The sequence below is a fragment of the Triticum aestivum genome, chromosome 4A, assembly GCF_018294505.1.
Source record: "Triticum aestivum cultivar Chinese Spring chromosome 4A, IWGSC CS RefSeq v2.1, whole genome shotgun sequence".
NCBI classification, from domain to species: domain Eukaryota; kingdom Viridiplantae; phylum Streptophyta; class Magnoliopsida; order Poales; family Poaceae; genus Triticum; species Triticum aestivum.
Genome location: NC_057803.1, coordinates 706,227,419 through 706,246,656, shown reverse-complemented (window position 1 = coordinate 706,246,656; position 19,238 = coordinate 706,227,419). Strand labels below are relative to the sequence as shown.

The 19,238-nt window shown below is 45.7% G+C and overlaps 1 protein-coding gene across 1 annotated transcript; it reads right to left on the bottom strand.

Annotated features, from left to right (window-relative positions):
• Positions 1 to 16,383: 16,383 nt before the first annotated feature.
• LOC123083252 (wall-associated receptor kinase 3-like) lies at positions 16,384 to 18,355 on the bottom strand. Its single transcript, XM_044505334.1, is given in 3 exon segments — positions 16,384 to 17,134; positions 17,235 to 17,405; positions 17,443 to 18,355. Coding segments are annotated over 3 exon segments (1,737 nt in total). The 3' UTR covers positions 16,384 to 16,481.
• Between the last annotated feature and the right edge of the window lie 883 nt (positions 18,356 to 19,238).

Genomic DNA, 19,238 nt, shown 5'->3' with positions numbered 1-19,238 from the left:
TGGGCTGCTAAACAGCCCCACTACTCAAAATGACCTACTCCTCCCATGCCTCCGAAAGGAGGCTAATGTCATCTCTAGCTCTAACAAGGACATCTGTTGACGGTTGCGCTGAATCCTTAAAGATCCTTCTGTTTCTCTCGAGCCAAATATTCCAAGCGATGTAAACTGCCGCCGTGCATTCGTCCACTTGGCGTCCTTTTTCCCTTAACTTTGTCACTCTGTTCCACCAAGCTGAGATAGATGAAGCGTGCCGAGCAGCCTGGGATGCAAGCGGGAAGAAGGAGCTGGTCTTGAACCAAATTTCTTTGGCAAAAGGGCAGTCAAGAATCAAGTGATGTGCGGATTCCAGCACTTGATCGCAACCAGCACAAAAGTCATTGTGATCCCAGTTTCTCGCTTGTAGTCGATCACCGGTCCAAAGTCTATTCTGAAGGAGGGTCCAGATGAAGAACTTTACTTTCTTTTCAGCTGAAATCTTCCAGACCTGCTGCAGGTGTGGTTGTGGGATACGCGTCAAGAACTGAACTTGGTAAGCCGATTTAGCCGTGTATTGTCCGCTAGCCGTTAGCTTCCAAGAGATTGTGTCAGGTCTAGAGAGCAAGGACACATCCTGTAATTTCATCCAGAGGCTAATAAAAGAGTTCATCAGCCCAGCAGAGTTGATATTCTGCAGTCCTCTCATCCATGCGTCTCCATCAAGAGCCTGACTGACAGTGAGCCCTTTGGACCTTGCCATCCGAAAAAGATCAGGAGCCCAATCTTTTGGAGCTTGGCCCTCTAACCATCTATGACTCCAGAATTTCACTAAACGGCCATCTCCCAGAGATATCGAAGCGCATGCCGCAAAAAGATTAAGGTCAGGTTGATTGCAAGGCACCGGGGTCCCTTTCCATGGCCTGTCCGAGCTATCCCATTCATACCAAGGCCATCGAAGACGAAGAGCCCGGCCAAAAGCATCGATATCCTTGATGCCCAGGCCACCCACGCTTAAAGGTGCACAGATTCTCTTCCAGTTAACCAGACATTTTCCCCCATGCGCCTCCTCATCGGTGTTCCATAGGAAATTTCTCCTTAGCTTATCAAATTTGGTAGTGAACCATCTGCTGGGGGAGAAAGACGTGAGGAAAAAGGTGATGGTGGCAGTGAGGACCGAGTTGATCAGGTCAAGTCGGCCCGTTCTATTCATGAGCCTTCCTTTCCAAACAGCAAGTTTGCTTGCACCCTTGTCCAGGAGCGGTTGGAGATCGATTCTCCTCAAATTTCTCAACGAGAGGGGCAGCCCCAAGTACTTGCAAGGGAAAGATCCCACAGATCCCCCAAAGCTGGCTGACAGGATGTTGACATCAAGATGCTGGCACTGCATAGGGTAGAGCACACACTTGGTGGGGTTGATTACAAGGCCTGAGACACTGCCGAAGACCTCCAGAATTCTGATAATGGTCTCGATCTGTCGGCTGTCAGGAGTGGCAAAAATAGCGGCGGCGTCAGCATAGAGACTAGCCCTCAATCTAGCCGCGTTCCGGGGGATTGGGTCCAGAATGCCTTGATTTGTTGCTTCTTCCAGGATTCTCATGAGTGGATCCATAGCCAGAATGAATAGCATCGGAGAAAGAGGGTCCCCTTGACGAAAATCTTTTTTATGGGCAAAAGCTGGTCCGGGCAGGCCATTGAGGAGCACACGAGAGGATGAGGAAGTTAACAACAAACAAATGATGTCCCTCCAGCGCTGTCCAAACCGATAAGCCTTCATAACATCAAGCAGATATGCCAAGCTAACAGAGTCAAAAGCTTTCGCGAAATCGAGCTTCAGAAACATCAGCGGGATATTCCGCTTGCGAGCATCTTTTATGGTATTCTGAACATAGAGGAAGTTGTCCTGGATAGATCTCCCGCGAATGAAAGCACTCTGGGTGCAGGAGATGAGGCGTTGAAGCTCCGGGCCCAACCGATTTGCAAGGATTTTGCAGAAAATCTTGGCAAAACTGTGCAGTAAACTGACGGGCCTGAAATCCGAGGCATGCATGGAAGTTGAAACCTTTGGCAACAACACAATGTGAGCAGAATTGAGCAGTTTGCAGTTGTCTCCTCTTAGGTGATATAATTGCTGAATCGCAGCTACCAAATCCTCCTTTATTAGTGCCCAGAAGCGCTTGATGAATCTGCCAATAAAGCCATCCGGCCCGGGAGCCTTTTCGTCGTGCAGATCAAAGACTGCAGCTTTTATCTCATCCTCGGAGAATTGCGCATCCAAACTTTGCAGGTTAGCCGAGGGCAGCCGCAACATGTCCCAGTTTAACACTCTTCTCTCATGCATCGGTGTACCCAACAGGCTCTTGAAGTGATCCAGAAGAAGTTCCTCTTTCTGCTTGTGATCAGACACATCCCCTTGTGGTCCTCTAAGCGTAGGAATATGATTTTTCCTTCTTCTTCCGTTCGCCCTAAGATGAAAAAGCTTTGAACTAGCATCGCTAGCCTTGATTGTGTTTAATCTGGACCGTTGGCGCCATCGGATCCTCTCCATAGCCGCAATTCCTAACAGCTTGGCCTTGAGGAATCTACGGAGCGTCCATTCAGGTTCGGAGAGCTCGCGGCTTTCCATTGCGAGGTCGAGCTGAAAAATGACCTCAATTGCAACATTGAATGCCAGGTTGGAAGCTGCCCTTATGCTCTTGTCCCAAGCCCTGAGGGCTTTAGCCGCGCGTGCGAGCTTTGTATGCAGTCTCCTGACGGAGTCACACGATCTCAGAGTCTTGTTCCAGCTTCGAGCGACCACATCATCAAGACCTTGCATCTTGAGCCAGTATGCCTCAAATCTGAAGCCCTTGAAAACCTTGACATCCATCTTCGCCAACAACAGGGGAGTGTGATCTGAAACAGCCGAGGATGCCGGTGCGAGCAAATAGTGAGGATGGCTGAGTTCCCACTCATTAGAAATAAGCACACGATCAATTCTGGTCAACATTGTGCCGGCACGCTCATTAGACCAAGTGAATTTCTTTCCAGTGAGAGGCAGACCCCTCAGCTCCAGCAGGCCAATGGTGCTTCTGAACTGAGCCATCATTCCCAGGTTAATATTGGAATTGTTTTTATCCTCGGCCTTGCTAATAAGATTGAAATCTCCCAACAACAGCCACTCTTTCATAACCAAAGGTTTCAGGGCAGTTAACTCAGCCAGGAATCGACGCTTGTCATCAATCATCTGTGGTCCATACACCCCGGTGATGGTCCAAGAAGCATTATTCGACTTATCAGAGATCGTGGCCGTGAGCGAGAACTCGTCTGGGGCTGACGACAACCTATCGATGGAAAAATCACTGGAGAAAGCAATTAAAATGCCCCCTTTCGAACCACACGCAGGCTTGAAAAGGAAGCTATCAGAGAATCTTGACCCCACAACTTTAGAGACGATCATCTTGTCAAAGTGTTCCAATTTCTGCAGACAGACAATGTTACAGCTCAGTTCCGCAATCAGCTTTGCCACAGATCTTCTCTTCGCAGGATTATGCAACCCCCTGACATTCCAATTCAGCAGCTTTATATCCATAAACAACTGGTGACTCTTTGAGAAACAATAGCCCAAACCAGAGGCCAAAGGGAGCACAACAGCAACATCACAACCAGCATTCCATGCCGCGAACAAACAGTCCTAAGCAGCCATGCTTGACTAGCAACACTCAGCTTAACGGAACCTATCAATCTGACAATAAACATCAATCTGACAACACATTGCAGAGGCAGACTCAAGTTCAGAGGGGCAACACCCTTCAAACTGACGAACAACCGCACGAACTCCAGAGAAGAACAGTGAAGAAACAAACTAAACATAGAAAAACTGGAGACACTTGGTTCGCAGACCGAGCTCAAACTGCCATAGCCTGCCCTTCAGCCACCATCCTGGCCGTCGACACTTTGCTCTTGGGGGCCTTGGTCTTTCCACTTGAAGTCGCTTCCATCAGCGCGGTTATGGCGTCGATGAAGCGTTGGGGGAGCTCTTCCTTGTACAGGTCCCTGTACTTCTGGAGCGCACCGGGAGAGGGCGGCCCATCGCCGACGAGAATCCCCTCCTTCTTCATAAGAACAAGGCAGGCCTTGTCCATGGAGCTCAGACCACTAGAGGGTTTGGCCGCCAGCCGCCCGCTGCTCCTTTGTGGACCGGGAGCGGGCGCAGGAGGAGTTGGGACTTGCCGCGGGAGATCCATCAAGGGAGGCGGCGTGAGGATGGGAGGGGCGAAGGGCGGTGGCGGGGCCAATCCTAGCAGCGGCGGGCAAGCGGAGGAGGCAGGGGCGCGGATGGAGTCTAGGAAAGAGGCAATGCAGTCGATGTCGGCCTGTGCATCAGCATCACATGAAGCCTCCAGAGCCATGGGCTGGCTCGGCCCGTCCTGCTGAGGAGCCACGGGCTGGCTCAGCCCGTCCAGCTGATAATCCAGGCCCTGATCCGACAGCGGGCGAAGGCCGGGCTCGGCTGGGCTCACATCCAAGAGCTGCAGCCCATCTTGAACTATGTCTTGCGGCTCGATATCCTTCTCGGCCCTTGACTTATGAGGCGCGCCGACGCCCAAGGAATCAAACTGGGATATTCCTTCGATGCCAATCTTCGTCCTCATCTCTTGGTCAGCGCTAGAGCCAGAGATCAGCGCCAGAGTTTGAGCAGCGGGGACATCAACAGTGGCTGCCTGCCGTCCCGCCTGGCCCAAACTTGCGAAGGAATGGGAATTGTTCATCTGTCCGTCCGCGGCCCGGGGCGCTTCAGCTGCCCAAGAAACGGCAAACGTTAGCCCCACATGGCCCTCTCCCGAGCGGGTCAGCAGGATGGGCGCGGTGGCAGAGCTCGAGAACGGGTCGCCGGAGACAGCCGAAGAGATGATGGGTGCGGTGTCAATCAGCGACATGGCCGCACCACCTGTGCCGTGGTATAGCCTTCTTCTTCCGCCGACCTGCGGAGGTCCATCACCGCCCCTGGAAGAGTCGGCTTGCCCCAGACCGCGGGCGTGACTCCCGGAGCTGCCATTGCTGGGGGGTCGGTCTCGTTGTCCAGCACCGCCCCCACCACCACCAGGGGGTGGGGGGTACCGGGGTCTTGCCTGCGCCGTGACTCTTGAGGGAGGTGGAGGGAAGTCGCCGTCTTCATAGTTGATGTACCAGCGGTAGCCCCATTTAGCTGGCCAATCCGGGGTCGATGACGCCTCCGAGGGGATCCCGCTAATGTCACTGTGGCTGCTCCGTCCGCTGTCCGAGCTAGATTCCGGCGGGTATCGAAAATCAATCACCCTGTCCAGGTGGATGAGGACGGGGTGCCCGAGAAGGCCGACCTGTCCCCATCTCTCCGGCTGCTCCTCCATGATTCCGATCTCAGGAAAATGCCTCATCGGGGATTCGAACTCTCTGGGCTCCTCCAACTGCAGAACCCCTCTTGTTTTGAGCTTCTGAACATCGTCCGTCCAAACCCATATCCGCAGGCACCCTGTTTCCTCTTCAGACCTCACCTCTGGATCGATTCCTTCAATCAGCATGGAAGGATCAAACAGGTTGCGGACAGATTCCACGTCCCAAGCATGCTCAGGGACTCCCTCGAGGCAGACTCTTGTCTTGAACAGCATCTTGGACGGGCTTGCACGGCGGAAACGCGTCCGCGCCGAGAGCAGGAAAGAAACACTGCCAATGGAGAGCGGACCTTGGATTGCAATGGCATCGTCGCGGGCGCGCGCATCATCGAAGATGAGGAGATACTCGCCCAGAGCCCGCTGAGACACTTGACCGCCTCTTGATGGACCCGGAAGCGCTGCCCCATAGCCCAGCGGATGCCGGCCAGCTCGATGGAGGGATGGAAGCCCACCACGACAGCCACCACCCCGCACCTGGTGAGCCGGCGCTCCGCATCAGCCATTGCCGCAGATCGCCTGGCCGAGGCCGTCACTAACCCGCGTCGCAGCTCCACATCAGCGGCTGGGGCCTCCATGGGGGCGCGGACCGCACCTGGAGGAGGAGGGCCTGGAGGCGGAGGCGGAGGCGGGGGAGACGCCTGAGGGGCCTGCGCCTTGGCCTTGGAGGAGCACCACCTCGCCTTGTGACCAGCTTCGCCGCACAATAAGCACTTGGGGCGGTTACCGCAGGCTGCAATCTTGTGGTTGGGCTCAAAGCATTTGAAGCATCTGCCTCGAGCTCTTTTGCGGAGGAGCTCACGGAAGTGAGAAGGCTTTGGCTGGGAGGAAGAAGAGCGAGGGAGGGAGCGCTGGTAAGAGGGGGGCGCCTCCCTCTTCCCACCATCATCCAACCATCCTCATCAATGCGGGGAGGGGTTGGCTCAGATCTGATGCTAGGAGGGAAGGAGATCATTGATTGGGGCCTGGGCTGAGTAGACGCATCAGCGCATACCTCCATGCGCTGTGGCAGCAATGAAGGCTCCCGAGAACGCGGAGGACAGAGCAAGGCGTCCCGGAAGGAGGTGGGCAAGGCTCCGTCCCCCGCATTGAAGGCGAAGGATTCCAACGCGCGAACACCCGCCGGCGGACGGGGCGGAGCGGGTGGGGCTTGCGGGGCAGCCGGGGCGGGCGACGAGCGCATGTCGGCCGGGGAGGAGGAGCGAGGCGGGCACGCAAAGACCCCCATGCGCCGCCGAGGAGGCGACGCCGGATGGGGAGGCGGCGGGGGAAGGGAGGAGCACGGGTCCGACCGAGTCCTTGTTTCGTCGGCTGTGTATGTGGACGTCTGCTTTCTCCGCTGAGCTGTATGTTATGAGATGGCTCTGACCTCCCGCAAAAAAAAAAGATGACTACGAAGCCCTAACTAGTAGCTTCCCTTTCAATGCTGCCACTTGAATTTCATGCAATTATCAGATGCCTGTTATAGCTTGAATATAACTGGTCTGCTTAGACCGTTGCCTGTTGAAAACTTCGCTGGTTTGTTGGGATTTGCCCACAGGATGGATCACATATAAGCATACGAACGCAAACGCACATGAAAATAATTTGAACCAAGGGACCTGACAAAAAACGCTCACATGGTCGATCACATACAAGCACACGAACGCAAACGCGCACGAAAAAACTTTAGCCATGGTACTTGGCAAAAAACGCCCATATAGTCGATCACAACAAGCTCTGGTCACCTCTTCCAAGTGGACTTGACAAAAATTCGGCCGTAAATCAAACTGCTGCAACAAAGACCTCAATTCTGGTCCCGAGTCATCCTTCCGCATTGCACTTCAGCAAACGCTTAGTGCATGACGTCTATGGAAAGACTCATTTTCTCTATTGGAGAGAAAGATGCAGAAGTGATCCGCCTGAGCAAGGACGCTAAATGCATGTGTGCAAGGGAACTGGCAAGGCCCGAGATCCAGATGTGGGTCTTTTCGACCATCAAGCCCGAAGCGTGTGTGTGGAAGCCTGATAAGTCGGGCTTTGACTTCGTGCCACAAGTTTTTTTTTACTTGATTTGGTGTCTGGTTGTAACGTTCTGTAAACTTTGTACAAACTTCATTTTTATTGCGAAAACTAAAGTTTGTACTAATTAATTGTTGTATAAATACATCAGCACAAGCTTTGTATTTATCAAAAGAGAAAACATCTTCCCTCAATATTGCTAGACACTAGATCCTCGCAAGCCGCAAGCTTGACATACTGATTTTCTTCATGCTGTTGCTATTTCCTGGTCATGCTACTTGACAGCATTGCTCATGAGTTGCTCATTCAGGATCACACATTCACACGTTTATGGTTGCTTCCGCTGCAAAGTCAATTACCGAGCTCTCTGCTCTCTCTCTTTTCTTCCACAAGACATCTAGGCCTTTCCCTGGTTATATGTTGCACTGCAGACAAAAGATGGGAACTGGTACAAACTGTATATGTCTAGTCTGCAGGTCACATGACATGGACCGATGGACGGACCCAGCTCCATTGAGTTTTCTCATTCAAAAAACCTTATGTTGTGAAAGCAACATGTGAGGTTTTGGAGAAAACTGAAATCCCTAGAAACCAGATGCTAGATGGGCAATTTGTTGTTTGCTAATGTATCCCGGTTAGACGATTGCGTGGTGCATATATACCTGTAACCATCAATATCAAGTTAGTGATCCCTAGATGCTTTGGTCAGAATGCACTTCCGAAAAGAATAGGGACACAAGATACAAAAGTAATTAGTCTGTGGCTGTGTGATTAGTGTTGAGCTCCAAGCTGATAATAATTAGTCTGTGGCTGTGTGGACTTCGGGTTCGAAAGTACTCCCTCCGTCCGGAAATACTCGTCGGAGGAATGGATGTATTTGAAAGTACTCCCTCCGTCCGGAAATACTCGTCAGAGAAATGGATGTATCTAGATGTATTTTAGTTCTAGATATATTCATTTTTATCCATTTCTTCGATAAGTATTTTCGGACGGATGGAGTAATTATTGTGGTCCCACTTGTAAAGAAAAATGATAAAATGTTAATCCACAATATACATGTCAGTATGCCAAGATACACCAGCCACGGACTTCGAAAATATTAAACTCTTTGGCTTCCAATGTGCAGTGCTTGATTCCATGTCCATTCAAGAAGCCCACACAGTAATATTATTGGCTTTGAAATACTCTCCCGATCCGAAATTATTTGTCAGAGAAATGGATGTATCTAACTCCATTATTATCCCCTTTCATCTAGATTCTGGACACAAATCCATCTAACTGGTTGTATCTTGTGTCCCGCTTTCTTTTGGAAGTATATCGATCACCATAAGGCTCTGTGACTTTTCTCTTTGCTTCTAGCTGTAGGTGCATATCATCGAAAATGGTACAAACACATCTCCTATCATGATGAGTCATAGGGGAGCGACATCTACGTGTTCGTTTTCCAGATAATCGTGTATGCCATTAAACAAAAGTGTGATTACATGAATACACCCACGATGAAACTACTATCTTAGACACATAGGGGCATCATATCAACAGGTTCTTGTGGGGGCTCATCGTCATCATTAAAGTGACATGCGTCATGGAGGCGAGAATAATAGCAACTGCAAGTAGGATGCATACTTTCTGACCAAAGTATTTATAGGGATCACAAACTCGTTGTTAACGGCTAACCACACAATCATCACAGCTGCATACATATGAAAATGATTGTTTTTCTCACCACGCAATATCGTCCATTGGCAACCTTGGATTTCGGTTTTCTCCAATACCTCACATGTTACAGTAACACCATAAGTTTTTTCAAATGAAGCAACTTATCGAGCTTACTATAATGAAGATTTATGTAGCTGTGTCGATGTGACAAAAGACATGAAAACTTATACAAACTGCAACTGTCTAGCAGTATATAGCCAGGCAACAGGCCTATATATCTTGTGGCAAAAAGGAGAGAGCAGAGAACTCGGTAACTGACTTTGGACCATGAACGTGTGAAGCTGGATGGAGCAGCTCATGAGAAATGCCATCAACTAGCATGACCAGGAAATAGCAACATCATGAAGAAAATCACGATGTCTTATATTTTTGCTAAAAAATATATAATGCTATGATTTTGGTTGTGAGGCTCTTTGCACACAATCGTCATATGTCACATGCCAACAACTTGGTACAGTGAATCTGGATACATCATGCCCGAATTGATCTATTGTTAGTATGGTTGCCGGCAGTGTGTTTTACGGTCAAAGTTTTGCGAAGTGCACACCACTTGGGTGGACATCAGAAGATGATGGTCCATATCTTCTTTCGGTTTCTTCTAAAGTCTCAACTCTCCAAGGAGGCACGTCAATACTGAAGCATCGCATCTTGTTCAACACCTCATGGTATTACAACAATGGGAAGTCGAGCGAACATAACAGAAGCATATATAGCAAATGGTCCAGAGATATCCAATGATAGTAATGTGCAATATGATATTATCCCTCATGAACATCCAGTCCATGTTAATCATCGCTGGTCACAACTAAACTTCACCGTCTCATGATATCATCTTTGCTTTGTTTGATAATAAGACAAGACACATGGGCCCGACAAGACTGATCGGAAGAACCAAGTCAACCATCTTGCTCTCTGGTGCTACAATAACAAAAAGACGATTACACGAGAACGGCCCTTCACAGTTGATTTGATAACATCATATGCATGTATCGGTATATTCTCAGCACAGTGTTATTAGTTGGCTATAAATAGCCGGTTCTGATTCATCCATCTAGCTTGGCATGATGGTTATTTGCTCAGTCTCCCTGAATTTAGCATGATCAATCTCCAACTATAAATAACTGATTTTAATTCATCCATCTAGCTGGGCATGATTGCTATCTCTCAATCTCCCTGAATTTAGCATGATCAATATCCAACTATAAATAACTGGTTTCAAGTCCATCTAGCTTGGCATGAGGTTATCTGCTCATTATGTTTGGAATTACCATGATCAATCTCCAATTTGTGAGTATTTGAACCAAATTCATTCTCTAAATATTCCACTAGCTATCTCATGTTGGATGTAGGGAACGCAAGACGGGCAGGAGCTTGGAGCAAGTCCGTCCATGTCTGCTTGTTTTCATTTATTTATTTTGTGATTCCTTTTCATTTATTCATGAGTGTACTTATGCTATTGTTCTTGTCCGCAATTCCTTTTCTTCTTGCATGACCGGAGCCATGAGGATTGCTAGTCCATAAGGGACGGCATACGACTCCCAGATGTCAACTTGCCAGAATGAGCTATGGAGAGATGATGGCGGAAGGCAATCGAGGTGCATTCAAGGCGGGTAATGTGCCAATCCTTTCCGTTGTCCAATGGTATAAATATATATGCTTCCTACCGTGACGATCTGTCTGTAACCTGTTTTTCTCTCTGGGATCTGCCAATGCACGTGATGCGTGGGTTGGTCCATCCAGCTAGCTGGTTTTCCTAAGCCTCTTGTTGTGTTGAGTGTACGTTCCTAGGAAGCTCCGTTAGCAATTGTGTTTATTTTTCATTAAGGGAAGATGACTACTCATGTACAACTTTCTCATTTTCTTCCACTCCACATTGTGAATTCCTCGACTCTTCAATTTCTTCAGCATGTCAATTTGATTGAATTTACTTAATATATTCTTGATGGGATAAGTCAATGTATCCTTGTAGTATTCCTAAGGCAAGATGGAGCCTCATGGTCACAAAAAAATCAGTGATAAATGGTGAGCCCATAGCTAGCATGATTTTTTTTTAACCTTTTCTAATTTTGAGTGAGTTAGATGGTCAGTCCCATACATATATAAATTTACTGCGGAGATGCTTTGAAAGATTGGAAGATAAATTTAGCAAAATTAAAAAATAATCATGATGTCACCACTGGTGATAAATGGGAACTACTATTGCATTATTTATGAAAACCAAATATGCACCCTGTTATCAGCTACACATTCTTCTCTATATGTGTCGAGGTTAGGTTAGGAAGGTATCCTTTTTTAGATTGAATCAAGGGGTACCATAGTTTTATAGAGTGCAACTTCAAAATAATAAGAAGCTCAAAAATTGTCATGGACAACAATATGAGCTAAATCACTCAGCTCTACTCCTACTCCTAGATACAAATTATTCACCCCTCACAAAGTACTAAGTTCATTCGCTTTTGCGCTTTTCCTGAACATCAACTCATCTAAATTAAGTCCACTAGAGCTTTCCTTTGTCATTGTTGGTTGAGATGCCGAAAGACCTTGGTGTTTAATTTTTTTCCAAAGGTGCCAATTTACCGGGATGACAAGGTAGACAATGTCTCTTCCAATGAATGCAGTCCTCACATTGATTCACCAAGCTTCAAGGCTGTCAGTTTGAGATGGCCGAGCGATGTTAATATGTAGTCTCGTGAAACATTCATTCCATGTTTCATGCGCTGAGACACATTGCACCATGATGTCATCAACTATATCATCTCCTTGTAGAGAAGTGAAGCATGCAACCTTGGAGTTCTGGATTCCATGTCTTGCTCTTCGATCCGATGTCCAAAGACATACTAGATGGCTAATCAAGCAAATCTTTTGCAGGTCAGGATGGCCCAAAACATCTCCAGATGCAATCAGCTCCCATGAAGAAAGTGTTTCATAACCATTGCAGACCATGGCCAACCAAAAGAATCAGGGGCTGCATCGTCCAAACAGAAACTTTGAAGAGCGTCCCATAGCTTTATGAAATCGACCAGTTTAGGTTAAGAAGGCCATCTTAGTTTGATCCATAGGATGATTAGTTTATTTGACTAGCAGATTCAGCAGCTGAGTTCACACTTTCCACTTTCAGTTGAATTGATGGACAAAATTCTTCTAGATCTTTTATTTTCTGTAAGTATGGATGTATGCCACAAATAATGTTCTCTTTACCATGAACTGTCCTAATCAAAAAACATATACACCGGAGGACCAAGTTCAAAGCAACTTTAAGACACTATAAGACTCAAGAGCTAACCTGGTTCTTTCCTAATGTCACATTCCTTCTCTACAAAATGATGTAAAATAATGTGCAAGTGCGACCATATATTAGTTCATGCTAAATTTAACTTCAATGCACGGTAATGACTAAAAATTTGTTGGACAAATGGATGGGTGCAGCATATGGTCTGGTCACTGAGAAATGAAAAAAAACCACAAGCAACAAGAAAGCATAATACTTTAAAAGAAATTTATATAAATTACTTTACATCCTAACAACGAAGAGCCAAAATAGATGGGTGCAGCAACGCGCGGCATCAATGATCTAGTATATATATAAGACGCCAGAGTTAGCGATGCTCAAAACCACTGTTAAATAAATCACACAGTAAGTGTGATGTTGCAGAATTGTGCAACTCATGACTTGTGAAGTAATAGTAACAAGCATAACCAGTTGACCATAATGCAACGAGGGCCTGAATGATAATACAAGTTATACTGCAGGGCACTAAGGGTCTAAGGCAACCACTGGTCAAGTATTACCATGATCCAACTAGGATGACCGAGATGAGAACAAATCATCACATGCACATCTGGTCTGTCAAGTGAAATTAAGATCAAGGAAAAAATTCAAAAATTAAAATCGAGGAAACTCATCATAGCAAAGTTTGCTAGACTTTGTTTCTCGTCTGACTGTGTACTTGGTCACTCTCGAGTCTCGAATGCACACACAAAATATAAGTGTGACCCGTATGTTTCAAGTTCTCTATAGTTATTTTCCTTTTTTTATTTCATTTTTGTAAATATGTTCTCTATATTTGCAAAACATTCTGGTGTTTAAAAAATGCATTGTAAATATGTCAAGATTTCATAGAAAGATATTCATGAATTAAAATAATCTACATGAATTGAAAAAAAACATTTACACTATATTTTTTTTGCAAATTTTCAAATATTACATTTTTAAAAGTTGTTGGCAAAATTTATAAATGTTATCAAATATTAAAATGGTTCACATTTCTTATAAAATTTTGTGAATTGTACAATTTTCCAAATATACAAGATTTTTTAAAAGGTAAACTTTTACAAATGTTCAAAAATGAAAACAAACAAGGGCCCAATCAAAAACTAGAGAAAACCAGAAAAAAGTCCAAACAAAAAAACCATCTGGTAAAGAAAGTTGGGCCACCGAAACTGAGAGAAATGACAGTCCCATAGCTAGCGCTTCCCTACACAATGCGTTGTATTGGGCCGCTCCGTGAGTTGACTAATTAGAAGGTCCTCCTTGCATAGGTCTCTTCCATTTTTTATTGTCGTGACAAGTGACACACTGCATGTGCGACACTTATCACAACACGGGAGTTTTTGCTTTTTTTTAGATTCAATTTTTCAAGACGTTTTATCTCTTGAACCGTGCGTCCAAAAGACGAGTTGTTTTCACGCTTGTGTTTCTTATATCAAGATCTTTGAAACTGGATCCCGTGTTGATAGGTTTGAACAACCTTTTTACTTCAAAAAAAATAGAAATCAAAAACACCAAAAACAGGAAAAACAATATATCAGAAATCGGATAAAAACCAGAAATAGAAAAGAAACTAAGAACTAGAAAAAAAAGAACAAAAAAAAGGAAGCACAACCATTCTTGTCACTTTTTTCAAGCACATTTGTACTTTTCACTTTTCAGGGCCTTCTTGAATCTTTTTTGGAAGTTTTTCAACTTGATTTGGATACTTTTTTCTATTTTGTAATTTTTTCCCCTCCCATTTTTAAGAAAAAAATCATGAACTTTTGAAAAATTGTGAATTTTCTTAAAATTCATGATTTACACAAACTCGGGAATATTTATTTATTCTAACATTCTATAAATAAATATATTTTTTAATTTACTAAAATTCTAAAATTTATGTACATATTTCAATATATTATTAAAAAACATAAACTTTTTGAAATCACGTGAATTTTGTAGAATTTTTAAATATATTTTAAAATACGTGGAAGATTTGTTAAAATTCAAAAATATTTTTCTAAAATTTATGAACATTTTCTAAAAATGGTTGTCCCAAACCTTCATTCATGGCAACTCATCTTATGGGTCAGTTCTTTACTAGTATTTTTGGGCTACCAGAAAAGCTGCCCCACACCCACCCCCAACTTATTCCAGAAGCCCAACCATTTTTTTCTTTTAAAAAACACATCGGTCAAATCTTAACTACTAGCGAAATCACTAATTGCAGAGTACTCCTTTCCAAAGATCACTTTCACCTTTCCGGACTGCGACAAGCGGCGCGCTGCATGTGCACCACTTGTCACAATCGGGGAGTATTCCCTTTTCTCGTAGATCTGTTTATTCAAAACGTTTTATCTTTTAAACCGTGCATCCAAATCTCGAACCATTTTCACCGTTGGATTCCCTGCGTCGAGATTTTCAAAACTAGATCCCATGTTGATAGATTTGACGAACTTTTTTTCATGAAAAAATCGGACGAAAAAAACACACCGGGAGCACGTGTTTTTCCCCTTCCAAAAGCCGTTTCCGAGAACCACGGTAGTGCCTCTCGCGGAAACAAAACCATGCCTCAAATGAAAGAAAAAAATGATTGTTTTCGTGTCCGATAGCATGACCGTGCCTCTCACGGAAGAAAAGTGTCTCTCATGAAAGGAAAAAAAAAGAAAAGAAAACTCAACTACTAGGCTTCTCAAAATAAATTTTGGTTGGGCTTCAAAATAAACTCAGCTTACTTTAAACTAAAAGCCTACAAAACAACTGGCCCTAAAAGCAAAAGCCCATCCTGCAAACTAATTGCCCTATAGTGGGACCAGTTCAGGACCGCATATTGACACGATTTTTTTTCAAAACTATGACGTATTTTGTAGCAATTTCGGAAACTATAGCACATAATGAAAAAAAATGCAAAACTATGACCCTGTCGGCCACGTGCAGGCCGAAAAGGTAGTTTTCGGCCAACTGTTGGCCGAAGTAGGGTTTTCGGCCTTGCCATGGCCGAAAAGTGGTTGAGCTGGCCGAAATGGCTGTTTTCGGCTGCTGTTTGGCCCAAAAGGTCTTTTTGGTCAAATGTAGGCCGAAAAGTACTTTTTGGTCTACACTAGGCCGAAAAGTACTTTTTGGTCTAGTGTAGGCCGAAAAGTCCCTTGGGCCCACCTTTCCGTTATCTGTTGGGCAAGACTTTTGCATCCTCGAAGGGCAATAGTTCTGCATCGATGGATGGCAAAAGGACCACATCGTCGAAGGGCAAGAGGGTTGCATCAACGAAGGGGTTGGCGGGAAAATACATTGGCCAACAGTTAACGGAAAAAGGTGGTCCAAGGGACTTTTCGGCCTAAACTTGACCAAAAAGTACTTTTCGGCCTACGATTGACCAACAAGTACTTTTCGGCCTACACTAGGCCAAAAAGTCCTTTTCGGCCAAAGGGTGGCCGAAAACACCCCTCTTCGGCCAGCTTTGCACCTTTTCGGCCAAGGCATGGCCCAAAACCCTATTTCGGCCTAGAGGTGGCCGAAAACACCCTTTTCGGCCAACACCTGGCCGACAGGGTGCTAGACTTGATATTTCTCCAAAGCATGCTGTAGTTTCCGAATTTGCTTCAAATAACGTGATAGTTTTGAAAAAAAATCTATTGACACCATATGATCCAAATCCAATGTGCCACCGCTGAATTCCGTTTAATCGTAAAACTGAATTCCAGTGCACGCATTGACATTTCTTGACTTGAATAGAACTTCCACTTAGGGGAAGAAGCCTGGTAGCAATAAGAAGATATTAGTTGCTGTGAAGGGTGTTTACTTGAGCCAACTTATCCGGGCTTTTTATTTAGGTAAAAATTAGTAAGTTGAAAATACACATAATGCCATCTTGACCTGTTTAGCGTTTATGTTTTAAGAAGAAATACCACCAAGTAAACTCTTTTGTCTTGCGTAATTACTGTTACAGGATGAACAAGAGATCGATATGCTTGGTTTTTTTTTTAACCATGCAATGTTGTTCATTCTTCAATTATATGATCAGAAGTACTTTGTCTTTGGTCTTACCGGCAAGCCATATGTGGGCCACCAACTATTACAAACAGCTAGCTTAGTTCATAAACAGTATCCATTTCCTCGTCGCACCGAGACTCTCAAGAAGAGGCTCTTATTTGCTCTCGGTGTTGTTTCCCACATCTTTCCACATCAATATACCAACTGAATCTGAAATTGACATCTCCGTGAATAATTGGCATTTCTGTAGCCATGTGCAAGTAAGCAAGTGCTGTTGCAGTTTGCACTGCAATCCTTAGGCGTTCCTTCCACGGCATCGGGACTGATGTGTTGTGGAGGTGGTGAAAAAGGGCCCCGTTGGTGATGAATTCATAAACCAGCAATGGCACTTCTGACTCGAGACAACAACCAACTAGCTGGACCACATTCTCGTGGTTGACTTGTGAAAGAATGACCATCTCATTGACGAATTGTTCCACCTGGCTCTGATCGACTCGCTGCGCCTTCTTGATCGCCACGACCATTTGATCAGATAGTACGCCTTTGTAGACCGTCCCAAATCCACCTCGCCCAGCTATGTTGTCATCACTGAATCTGTTGGTTGCCTTTTCAAGCTCGGTAGACGTGAATATCCTCAACGGCGCCCTCTGAGAAAACATCTGCTGCTTCAGGAGCATGCCACCATTCTGCAAAAAGAATTTCTGTCTTATCTTCGCAAGCTTTCTCTTCGTGAAAAGCCAGTGGGTCCAGAATCCGAGCATGAGGAGAACAAGCAGCAAAGGCAGGCCTCCACCTGAAAAAAAGAGTAGGAACTTTGATGAATAAGTGCTTGTTCATTCAGATTGAGCAGTTCAGTTCAAAAGGGAACAAATATAAGACCATGTGAAACTTGCCTGCGGCAATCAGTAGTGTTTTATCTCTACTGCACCCATTGCCTTGCTTCTTACCATCCCCCGTCATGCCCATCGGGCATGTACAGTTAAAACCACCAAGTCTGTTGATGCACTTGTAGAGAAAGGGAAATCAGAATAAGGCATATATCCTAAGTTAGTGGCAATCAAAATGTAAAGGTGTCATCTATTGCAAACATGAATTTCTCACCTTGCCATCCCAGATAAGGGTTCCCAGTGAAACCTGCAGAACAGTTGCAGCGGTACGCGGTGTTATTTGCCACGGTATAACAATCGGTGTTCTCCTTGCACATGTAGGTCTGAGGCGCACTACGCGCCTCTGAGCAGCTGCCGCCGGATATAGACCAGTCAAGTACCATTGGCAGGTTCGTCAGGTTTCTGTCCAAGTGATCCCTGGAGAACACATAGGAACCTTGGTCCACGATGAACGCCTTGCTGCACCATGCGCTACTGCTTTTACTGATGTTCCCCAAAGATCCGGAGGACTGCAGGAGTTGGCTCCGTATGCTGGTAAACTCTAAGTTCAGTACCTTGAGTTGCTCGGGCACTGAAGCTTGGCAGCAGCCCACCCCCGAGCATGCGCCACTGCTGATGCTTCCCTCGGAAGCGCAGAACGACACGCAGCCTCCCCTGTACCGGCTCGTTACGTCCGGGCTTTGTATCATGGCCATGGAGTCACAGCCAACGACGGTGAACTTGTTTAGTGTGTGTGAGAAGGTGAAAGGCGTGCCCTGAAGGTTGATGAAGTTTGTGGTCACCGGGCCAGCGTTCTGCTGGCACTGGGTGTAGACGGTGTCGCCGGTTACACGTACATAGCCCTGGGGCAGCGAGATGCCCAGGACCCTGTACTGCTTGCCACCGAACGATAGCGTTGGCCCTGTTGATTCACATGATATGTTGAAGTATGGATTGCTCGAGATGCTCGAGTTGCCAAGGATGTTGAAAGGGGATGGGATGTCGACGGAGCTGCCGGGGCATTTGGTAGGGTTTGATTGGGGGAAACCGGTGCAGAACAATGAACACAGGCAAAGAAGGAGCAACTGCACGAGAAATATATATGGAGTTGTGGCACAAGGATTACCTTGCGCCCCGAGTATCTTCATCCCGATCGATCGATCAGTTTATTTTATGCAGGTAGGATGATTGCTTGGGTGTTAGTATCTGTGGGTTGCTGGCAAGCAGTGCTCTGTACTGCAAAGCAATTCTCCTCTCATATTCCAGGGAGAAAGATGATAAATAACGGCGCACTTGGTGCAGAGTTATAGAATTTTCCTCTTCACTGCATTTCCTGGTGCAGACTATTCTTGCTTCCTTCAGTCAAATCCTTTTGGCGTGCCACTCGTGGAAGGAAAATGATTGCCCAAGTAAGACGTGCAGTTTCTACTCAAAACAGAGACCTGGAATAGAAATTAAGTGCTCTAGAGACTTGTCAACATATCTTGTTTGTTCTACTCCCTCTGTTTCAAAATATCCCACGCTTTTCGAGGTTCAATTTTGACCATAAATTTAACAAACGAGACCGATTGTGACGGGAGCAAAAATTATATAATTGAAAACTTCTTTTGAAAATGAATTCACTGATATAATTTTTGCTCTCGTCGCAGTCGGTCTCCTTGGTTAAATTTATGGTCAAAGTTGAAACGCGGAAACCGATGACGCACTATTTTTGGAACGGAGGGAGTATATTCTTTCCATGGAGAAGTTGAGGTTGAATGGGTCAAGTCAAAGTCCATGAAAAGTTTTGGCTATGGCTTCAGCTGCGTGCAGGGAGCATAAAGCCATGGACTGATTTCCACATTCTGTCTCTTTCAAGTGTGGTGGATCTTGGCACGCTGGTGATACTTGTACGTCAGTTAGGCCAGTCCAACAACTACAGCATATCCTATCGCCACTGAACTCGTAATCATTTTCGGCACTTGATTTTTGAAGCTAACATGATTTCCTCTTATAGGCCTTTAATTTCCTCTTCACCCCGTCGGAAAATCG